The sequence below is a fragment of the Triticum aestivum genome, chromosome 2A (genome assembly GCF_018294505.1).
Source record: "Triticum aestivum cultivar Chinese Spring chromosome 2A, IWGSC CS RefSeq v2.1, whole genome shotgun sequence".
Lineage (NCBI taxonomy): Eukaryota > Viridiplantae > Streptophyta > Magnoliopsida > Poales > Poaceae > Triticum > Triticum aestivum.
The window spans coordinates 15,333,217-15,344,058 of record NC_057797.1 but is presented as its reverse complement, the minus strand read 5'-3'; the positions used below and the strand labels follow the sequence as shown (position 1 = coordinate 15,344,058).

Below are 10,842 nucleotides of genomic sequence, written 5' to 3'. Positions count from 1 at the left end.
GCCCCCCCCCCCTCCTTGTCCAATTCAGACTTGGGGGGGAGGGGCGCGCGGCAGCCCCTAGGCCTCCTCTCCTCTTCCTCCACTAGGCCCATTATGTTACCGGGGGTTCCGGTAACCTCCTGGTACTCCGGTAAAATGTCGATTTCACCCGGAACACTTCCGATGTCCAAAAATAGGCTTCCAATATATCAATCTTTATGTCTCGACTATTTCGAGACTCCTCATCATGTCCGTGATCACATCCGGGACTCCGAACAACCTTCGGTACATCAAAATATATAAACTCATAATGAAACTATCATCGTAACGTTAAGCGTGCGAACCCTACGGGTTCGAGAACAATGTAGACATGACTGAGACACGTCTCCGGTCAATAACCAATAGCGGAACCTGGATGCTCATATTGGCTCCTACATATTCTACGAAGATCTTTATCGGTCAGACCGCATAACAACATACGTTGTTCCTTTTGTTATCGGTATGTTACTTGCCCGAGATTCGATCGTCGGTATCTCAATACCTAGTTCAATCTCGTTACCGGAAAGTCTCTTTACTCGTTCCGTAATACATCATCTCACAACTAACTCATTAGTTGCAATGCTTTCAAGGCTTATGTGATGTGCATTACCGAGAGGGCCCAGAGATACCTCTCCGACAATCGGAGTGACAAATCCTAAACTCGAAATACGCCAACCCAACATGTACCTATAGAGCCCCTTTATAATCACCTAGTTACGTTGTGACGTTTGGTAGCACACAAAGTGTTCCTCCGGCAAACGGGAGTTGCATAATCTGATAGTCATAGGAACATGTATAAGTCATGAAGAAAGCAATAGCAACATACTAAACGATCAAGTGCTAAGCTAACGGGATGGGTCAAGTCAATCACATCATTCTCCTAATGATGTGATCCTGGTAATCAAATGACAACTCATGTCTATGGTTAGGAAATATAACCATCTTCGATTAACGAGCTAGTCAAGTAGAGGCATACTAGTGACACTCTGTTTGTCTATATATTCACACATGTATTATGTTTCCGGTTAATACAATTCTAGCATGAATAATAAACATTTGTCATGATATAAGGAAATAAATAATAACTTTATTATTGCCTCTATGGCATATTTCCTTCACCACCGCCCTAGGTTGCAACCTAGGTTCTTCTCCTTGTGCGTCCTAGGGCAACCTAACCTAACTACCAAGGCTAAATGTTGGCAAAGGAGAGTTCCAATCAACCACCGAGTCTAGGCGAGCATCAACCAGAGAAGTAGTTGCATGAAAGAGCCTCCTTCCACGACCCGGGATATGCCGACCTTCCACCATGTCTGGATCTAGGGGAAATTGGCCATTTCAGCAACTGGAGTCCGGCTCCACTTGATCTAGGCGGAGGCAGCCACAGGCCTATGACAAGAGCGGGAAAACCCCACCCGCCAAGGCACAAGCCCAACGACCCTGCGAACATCATCTAGTGGGGGGAGGGTTGAGCCGAGAGTCGATCGTCGGTGATGAAAGAGCTAGGGAGGCAACGGCGACGAGCATGGCACATGAGAGAGAGGGGGGCCGCCGCCGCCACGGCACCAACCGACATTGATGAGGGGGGAGATGTGGTGGGTCGGCGTTTGGGGCGTCACCCAAGTTGCCTGTTGCGAGCAAATGCAGGGGCCTAGGGTTTCTCTTTGTTTGCAACATCTCGTTCGATCCTAAATGATATCTAGGTTGGCTTTAAGAATATATATGTTAATTTGTACCAACCCCTTTCCAATTATAAGTAGTTTAGATATTTCAATATGGATTGAAATGAGTGCACAAACACACTGAAATGCGTCTATATACATCTGAATCAACAAAAAGTTACAACATCTTATAATTGAAAACGGAGGTAATGGTTTAGATAGTCGTAGAAGGCTCGGGTACACTTTTGTTCCACAACTTCTTTCCTAATTTCTGGTCGTTTTGCTAATTGAGAAGCTCGCGCTTGCTCAAGTTATGTTGAACTGATATGAATATGCTACGTTTTCATGTGGTTGTTTTCGCAAATTATAGTGTTATTATAATCCCAAATGAACGTTGCTCATCTCCAACAGGATATAAATTGCCCAAAACGAGAAAATTTAACATGGCCCCAAATTATTTTAACTGTCCATATGGTATTCTTTGCTCCAGACGTCATATAATATCTTATCTTCTTTTTTTAACCCAGTACAAACGCAAACGCTTATAAACACGCGCATACACTCATCACCTCGTCATCGATGGGAACGTCCCCTCCCACTGAATGCGCATCACCGGGAATCCTGAAATAAATCCAGGAATAAATGCGAGCACTAGGATTTGAACCCTGGTGGGCAGCGGATACCACAGTCCCTCTAACCATCCAACCACAGGTTGGCTCGCAATCTCTTACCTTCTAAGAGGTAAGATTACTGTATTTCAAAAAAAAAGAGGTAAGATTACTGAATAGGTAATATTTTTATGGAATAGCAACAATTAATTATATAAAAATAAATTGCTAACAACTCTTACCATATCGAGTATTACGTGAAAATGAAATACTATCTTTCATAGTACATTGTGCATGTTAATTTGTATACTCAGCAAGGTTGATAAATTACTAATTTTACATATGTGCTAAATACAGTTTTAAATTATTACATATATTTTCGATCATATATGTCTTTCTTTGAAACAAAACTTGAGAATCTCCATTGATAATAGTTTGTTCCACATACAACTTTGGTTTATTTTATTTGGATTTTTTAAGGCACGCACAAGTTTTTGAGTTACTGATACATATTAAATTTGTTTTTCTAATGCATTAGAACCTTTTTAAGTATGCCAAATCCTTGTACTTTTATTTTGCATGGTTACTGATACATATTAAATGAGTACTACGGGAAGTAAAAGCTCTTTACAATTCGCATATTTGATTCCAAATGTGTGGAGTTAACTAATGTGATCCCCTTGATTTGGTGAATAAAGTGTATAGTTTAAAGCTCAAAAAATTAGTAGCTTGTTTAGGAAATACAATAAATGTGCATTAGTATTCGCTTTTTATGCGACGACGCATTAATTGGAGAGGATCCCACATAATCTTTTTGCATAGTGAAAACATCCGCAATCAAAGTCTAGGATTCATTACGACCATGGTAATGAATCTAACATCAAAACATGTCTAAATACATCCATGTCTAAACAAATTTATGACAAGATTTTTCGGGCGGAGGGAGTACTTGTCGACAAACAAGTGCAATCTTCACCTTGAGCGCTCCTCTACAAATACTTGATGATGGCGGCAAGCAGCAGCTCATCACTGAGCCAACATCCACGAGGTTAGAGAGAGAGACACACAGAGAGACACACACACACACAGAGAGAGAGAGAGAGAGAGAGAAGACCGAAAATAATGCTTACGTTTACCACTGCAGTCCGCGTCCGGCATGTTCCGGTGCTCGGCCAGCCGACAGCTGAGCCAAGGCGACGACTTTCCCTGCACCTAAACTCTCAGGGTCGACCATGTGGTAATCTCCTACCCAGAATGCACGCACGATTGAGAAAGAACTCTTTTAATCAGGGTTCCTGGCTCTCCTTCCCACAAAAAAAATTTGTTTTCATGGAAGCTTTTGTCGCCTCTTAAAATAAATAGAACTTCTATGCATCTTGTCTCTTGTGCACCTAAGGCTTGGAGTGATGTTGATCTATAGGTTAAGGCCGGCCCGGAAAAAATCGTACTGCATCTAATCGTGAACACTTCTGCTTCGTTCAAATCACTCTGTACCCCTTCATAATTAAGGGTGTGATGGGCATTAAGATTTTTTTTTAAATGTTAAGAAATAATTAAGTGAAGTATAAAATGATGTACTCTGATCAGGGACAACGCTGATCTGGACGGATGGAGTAGGCCCTAAGCCCTGATTAATTACTGTGTAATTGAGGGGATTAATTATTTGATTAAGGTGGATGGACAATAATATCCTTTTCAAAGTTTTTTTTGGGGGGGGGGGGTGTACCGAAGCAGGCCTCGATGGTGAATTGGTGATAAGGTGCTTCAATTTTATATGACTTACATGCTTTTTTTCCATTTGTCATGCCTGATATTTAGGGTTGGTGCTAACTAGCAAATCCCAATCATATCCGGAGGTAGAAGTGGGTGAATTGGATGTTGAAAACAACAGACGACACACGGTGAGCATACATTGCATATGAATTAACTCATTGAGCAGATTAATTGGCTACTACGCACAAGCTTACAAACATATAGTAAAATACTAAACACTGGTCAAAACAAAATATCAATGTTCCTAAAGGATGAACCCAGCGAAATGCAACAGATGATCGATGCCATAAGAATGGAGCTGGAGTTATTGGGTGAGGGTGAAACGTCGACGAATATTTCTGCCTATGACACGGCATTTGTCGCTCTTGTCAAGAACCTTGAGGGAGGTGATGGACCACAATTCCCCTCATGCATCGACTGGATTGTTCAAAATCAACTACCGGATGGTTCATGGGGTGACCCCGCTTTCTTTATGGTCCAAGATCGGATGATCAGCACCCTGGCATGTGTGGTGGCAGTGAAGTCTTGGAAAATCGACAACGCCAACTTGTGTGATAGAGGTATATCGACCGCTGGATTCTTTGTTTTGACTAAGAATTGACTTGTTTATTCCCACAAAAAGATCATTTGTCTAATGTGTAGAGGACCACTTCTGTTGTAGGTGTGTCATTTATCCAAGAAAATATGAGCAGGTTGGTAGAAGAGGAACAGGATTGGATGCCATCCGGCTTCGAGATTAACTTCCCAGCACTCCTAGACATGGCCAAGGACCTAAATTTGGACATCCCTTATAATCACCCTGTTTTGGAAGAGATATATGCCAAGAGAAATCTAAAGCTCTCGAAGTATGCATACCTACATCTAACCTTGATTTGCACATTGAGTTGAATAGTTTATGTAGTATTAGGCAATAATTAATCTGAGTCTCAAACTATAGGATCCCTCTGGAACTACTACACGCCACACCAACTACCCTACTTTTCAGCTTGGAGGGAATGACAGACTTGCAGTTGGACTGGGAAAAGCTTCTCAAGTTGCAGTGTCCGGACGGCTCCTTCCACTCCTCGCCTGCTGCCACAGCTGCTGCCCTCAATCACACCGGTGACAAGGGATGCCTTGCATTTCTGGAGAGGCTCGTCAAGAAGTTCGATGGGGGAGGTAATTCAAAATCACTCTACTTGTTGTACAACCGGCACAAATTCACACTTTTCTAGGGTAGGAGTCCCTTGCAATGCCCGATATGTATACTAAGAATTTCCCTTTTTTCAGTGCCATGTACCCACGCGATGGATATTTTTGAGCAGTTATGGGTGGTCGATCGGCTGATGCGTCTGGGGATATCAAGGCACTTCACAAGTGAAATTGAGCAGTGCATGGATTATATTTACAGGTAGCATAAACTACTTCCGTTGCACTGCAAATACATGAGGTTCGGAAATAATTCCACTCAAGTGTTCCTAACTTAACTGCAGTCAGGCATATACACGACTATTTTGTTTGGTAAAGCCATCAAAGTATCAGCAGATTTATCATAAAATACATGCTCATATATAAATTTTGTTTAGCAACATATTGCGTATCAAAATAGCAGTTAGAGGCATGGTGGAGACTTCCAAATCATAAATCAGATTTCACTTTTAACCAAGGAAGTACATGTTTGGAAACTCATTGCCTAAACTTAAGTCAGACTTTTACCTGATCTCCCACATTTATGACCGCTATTATTCATACCTATATATTAGCACAAAACTAACCAAAATCATACTTTATATAACTAAATGTTAATAATTTCAGTGATACTACCTTCACCCAATACATTTAAGTACTAATTATATATTTTTTGAAATGGAGTATTAATAGTGTTTTTCCTTAAGACCAATAGAGTACTATTTTGAGTGGAGCTGTGTGTGTATATACACTTTGAACAGGCGGTGGACTCAAAAGGGACTGGCTCATAATGCGCACTGCCCAACCACGGATATTGATGACACGGCCATGGGTTTCCGTCTCCTCCGTCAGCATGGCTATGATGTCACTCCATGTATGTAACTAATATTTTGTCAGTCAAATTTATGAATGAAACTAGATTCAAAAATCTTTGTTTGTTTTGAGGTAGTAGCGCTTTGGCATGCGTAACTACCCTGTCATGCTAGATCAATTTTGACTAATGTGTATCCACAATGCAGCCGTGTTTAAGCACTTTGAGAAGGACGGCAAGTTTGTATGCTTCCCCATGGAGACCAACCACTCATCTGTCACCCCAATGCACAACACTTATCGTGCATCTCAATTTATGTTCCCCGGTGACGACGATGTCCTAGCACGGGCCGGGCACTATTGCCATTCATTCCTCCAAGAGAGACAAGCCTCCAACAAACTGTACGACAAGTGGATCATCGCCAAGGACCTGCCGGGTGAGGTATGTCCCAACACATTCAAGTTAATTATATATGAGGGAATGCGGTCCAGCTAGAACTTAATTTCCTTGGTTGACAATAGACACAGAGTAATGAGTAATTCTACTTGTACTTGTAAAAATAGGTTGAGTACACACTGAACTTCCCCTGGAAAGCAAGTTTGCCTCGAATTGAAACAAGGACGTATCTGGATCAGTATGGAGGCAACACCGATGTTTGGATAGGCAAGGTCCTCTATAGGTAACAACCATCCTATATGTAGTGTGTAGTAATGGTATTCAGCTAGCACCAAGTCTTAATTGCAGTTATGGAAGTCATATATTTGGTTCTGACACTTGACTTTTCAGAATGAAACTTGTGAGCAATGACTTGTACCTTAAAATGGCAAAAGCTGATTTCAGGGAATATCAAAGACTCTCCCGACTTGAGTGGAATGTCCTCAGAAAGTAAGTCACGGTCAAATTTTATCTACCACTCTATCCTCAGGTTCAGTTAATTCGCTTCTGCATAAGACAAGTAGCTTTGGTTCTATGAATCCTTGTCATGCAGAGGCCGGGTGTTGACTCATTTTTCTTTGCTAAAATCGATCTTTTCTAGGGGCAAATGACAACTGCTACCTCCATTCCCAAATATAAGACGTTGGGGCAGTTTAAAGATTCTTACTCGAGAGTACATGCAGGTGGTATTTCAGGAACCATCTGCAGAGGTATGGTGGCACTCCAAAGAGTGCGCTCACGGCTTACTTCTTAGCTTCAGCAAACATCTTCGAACCTAGCCGAGCAGCAGAGCGTCTAGGATGGGCTCACATGGCGGTGCTTGCCGAGGCGGTGACCTCTCACTTTCGACACACTGGGTATGCAATGCACGCGGCTTTATAGTTTTTTCCCTCTCCGGAGTCTAGCTTTAGTGGTGGTCAATGTAACATGTGTGTGCACGCATTGCAGGGGACCAAAAGACTCAACAGAGAATCTTGAAGACCTTATTGACCTTGTCTCGTTTGACGACGCTTCTGGTGCTCTTCATGAAGCTGTAAAATTCATTGAACAACTACACTCATATATGAATGTGCATATATATAATGCTGAATTTTTCTTCACGAGATACGAAGCTGAGTATTTTCTTTGGAACCTACAGTGGAAGCAGTGGCTCATGGCATGGACCGCAAAGGAGAGCCGTGGATCCATTGAAGGGGATACAGCAATGTTGTTGGTTCGCACAGTGGAGATCTGCTCAGGAAGGCATGTTACGGCCGAGCAAAACCTCAACCTTTGGGATTATTCCCAGCTGGAGCAGCTCACCACTTCCATCTGCCGCAAGCTTGCCACAATAGCTCTTGCTCAGGTGCGTGTGTACATGCATTGCATATCCTGGATTCATAAATGCATGTTTCTCCGTTTGAGTTGCATGTGATTTGTCAAATCATAACCAAAAAATATGTTCAATGGGGAAAAACAGAATGGGGCAAGTATGGAGAACAAAGAGGACTTACACCGGCAAGTGAACTTGGAGATGCAAGAACTATCTTGGCGTGTTCATCAGGATTGCCATGGCATCAACATAGAGACCAGGAAGACATTTCTCAATGTGGTGAAAAGCTTCTATTACTCAGCTCATTGTTCACCTGAAACAGTCGATAGCCACATCGCAAAGGTCATATTCCAGGATGTCATGTAGGAAGTACCCTCTTTTCTCCTTGCCAGATGTCTAAGTTGATGCTGACGCATGAATTAAGCATGTCTTCTGTTGAGTTTCATCATGGTACATGTTTAAGTTGTATACGAGTCATAACCCTACTTATCTAGTTGTCTGTTGCTGGCTCGGTCTCTCAAAGGCGTGTGTGTGTTTATAGGGGTGACTGTGAGCATAATTGGTTTGCTACCAACATTTGGCATTGCCAATATTTGGCAAGTCAACATTTGGCAAAATCAGAAGTTGCCAACATTTGGCTAATTTTTGTGAGATTGGCAATGAAAATTGGCAAGCAACCAATCTCTAGCCAATATTTGACAGTTGCCAAGATTTGGCATGCCAACTTTTGGCATCAAACCAATTATGCTCTGTGTGCTCGTGTATGTGAGCGACTTGGAGCTATAGCACGCTATTTAAAATTTGGATTAAATGGAAAAAATGTCTACCTGCCCTGTAATTCTTGAAAAAAAAATACCAGTTCAATAAAAATATCACCTAGTGCTGAAATCACTGAATTTCAGTGATTATGGTTTTCTATACGACCAAATGGCCAATAGTTTCATTTAAATTCCAATTGAAAATTGGCCGGAAATAATCAAGGATCAGACACAGCCACGAGTAGTCGAGTACACAATGCATCTGAAGAAAGTAGGCAAGAATGCATCCAACCTCTCTGCTCTTGCCGACCTGATCTTCACCGGCAGCAGCGTACACAGTCATGCCAGTGCCACGGTCTTGCCAGTGTACACGGACGCAAGGAGACAGGGTGGCGGGGTGGCCAGTGATGCAAAAACATAGAGACGCAAGGGGAAAGGCACGCGCGAGGAGCCGAGGAGAGGGGATTTGCTTGGTACACGCCGCCTGCAGTGGCAGCGCCAACAATAGAGAAAAAAGGATATCTTTTTTGGATTTTCAGGCTTAGAGTAAGAATGGAAAGGCAGCTCCTATTCAACGACCTACGCTCCCATCGGCACGCGCTTTTCGGCTACCTCATCTAGTTTTTCTTATTTATTTATTTTTTCATCTTATCTTTTTTATGTTTTTTCTAACGTCTTTAAATTAATTCAGCATTTCAAAAAACTTCCAAACATCCAAAAAATTGTGTATTTTGAAAAAAATTGAGAACTCATAAAATGTTCGTGAATTCACAAAAATGTTCATGATTTTGAGAAAACTTTGGGAAATCATGAAATATATTCGGATTAAAAAATATTTGTTATTTTGAAGGAAATAATGTTTCGATATTCAAAAAATGTTCACAGTTCTGAAACAAATGTTCGTCGATTCAAAAAAGTTCATGATTTTGCAAAAATGTCCATGTATTCAAAAAATGATCTTAAAATGCGAATACAACAAACTTTGATGAATTTTGAAAAAAATGCGAATTTCAATAATTTTTTCCAAATTTCAAAATATTTTATCAATTCCAGAAATGATCGATGATTAAAAAAATGTTTACGAACTTTAAAAATGTTCATGCATAGAAAATTATTCACAAATTTCAAGAACTTTTCCTCGATTCAAAAAATTGTTCATGGGTTTCAGAAAAAATATTAATTTAAAAAATGTTTGCAAATTTGTAATAAAATACTCACGAATTCAAAATATCATGATTTAAAAAAATATTTGTGAATTCAAAACATGTCTCGAACTTGAAGATTTTCATAAAATGGAAAAGAAAGAAAAATAAAATAGGAAAAGGAAAACAAAAATAAAAATAAAAATAAAAGGAAAAAAGAAAGGAAGGAAGAAAACAAAAAGTAAGGGAATATGGAGTCTGGCGTACAAGCCTACTTGGCCTGGCCCAGTATGAAACATCACAAATGCGGGTTATGCGTTTGGTCGCTAATTCGCTATCATGGGACCTATGCGCTAAGTAGGAGATACCGAATAGAAGGCACGGGAGAGGATGGTACGAGTGAGAGTTTGGGGCTTGTGGGCCTTTTTGCTGCCAAAGATGGCGCTGGCGGGAAATTTCTTTTGACCAAAACTGTTGAAATAATTTGACCGAAACAAAAAATTTCAGTACATACTACAATTACTGAAATTGCCAAAAATTTGCTAAAAATAATATCCATACTGCATACAACATTGCCTGCTGATTGAGGAATCCGCTTTTGTGAACCAACTAAGGCTATTCAGAATCATGCTTGTACTAACCAAAGGCGTAACTTAATCAGAAGCTACTTATAGAAGGCTCGACAATCAAACGGGCTAAGAACAATCATTCAAACATATTTGTAAATTTGTGGAGAAAATGAGCCCCATGTAGCCCGACCACCAAAAGCCATTTCTGTAGTTGTTTGTAAATTATACGAGAAAAACTATACATTGGGAATTTATTTCGAACACTAATCTAACAGAGATATACTTTTTTGTTACATCATTACATGTAACTTGTATCTTGCTAGTCAAATTTATAGTTAAAATTTTGTAAAAGAAAAAATACGAGGGGGGCTTACAAACCAGAATCAAGCGAGTATTCGTATTTTTGTGCGAAAAACATCACTACTATATGGTGCATGTATTTATATTTTGTTTGCTTATCTACAGAAGAGATGCATACTAGACAGCAAACTTAATTACCGGCTACTAGATATGAATATTCAATAATCCTACATCTACGTAATGATCTACTTAACCTCACGTAACCTTCTTTAATCAAATTCTCTCTCGCCC

The 10,842-nt window shown here is 40.6% G+C and overlaps 1 protein-coding gene and 1 pseudogene across 1 annotated transcript; both read left to right on the top strand.

The window, feature by feature from the left end:
• LOC123191342 (subtilisin-like protease SBT2.4) overlaps positions 1–10,842 on the top strand; it is an 80,557-nt pseudogene that overhangs the window by 51,246 nt on the left and 18,469 nt on the right.
• Positions 4,323–8,148, top strand: LOC123187001 (syn-copalyl diphosphate synthase-like). The gene is made up of 12 exons (XM_044598745.1): positions 4,323–4,617; positions 4,719–4,902; positions 4,995–5,215; positions 5,327–5,447; positions 5,986–6,098; positions 6,244–6,476; positions 6,599–6,714; positions 6,822–6,920; positions 7,154–7,327; positions 7,419–7,503; positions 7,609–7,811; positions 7,914–8,148. Exons 1-12 carry the CDS (start codon positions 4,323–4,325, stop codon positions 8,146–8,148), a joined length of 2,079 nt encoding a protein of 692 aa, XP_044454680.1.

What these genes read in the sequence shown, in the direction of transcription:
- LOC123187001 (XM_044598745.1), top strand. Translation starts at nt 4,323, where the DNA reads ATGCAACAGATGATCGATGCCATAAGAATGGAGCTGGAGTTATTGGGT. An exon ending in CAAGAAGTTCGATGGGGGAG is followed by an intron (nt 5,216 to 5,326) that starts GTAATTCAAAAT and finishes CCCTTTTTTCAG; the next exon opens with TGCCATGTACCCACGCGATG. An exon ending in CTGGTGCTCTTCATGAAGCT is followed by an intron (nt 7,504 to 7,608) that starts GTAAAATTCATT and finishes TGGAACCTACAG; the next exon opens with TGGAAGCAGTGGCTCATGGC.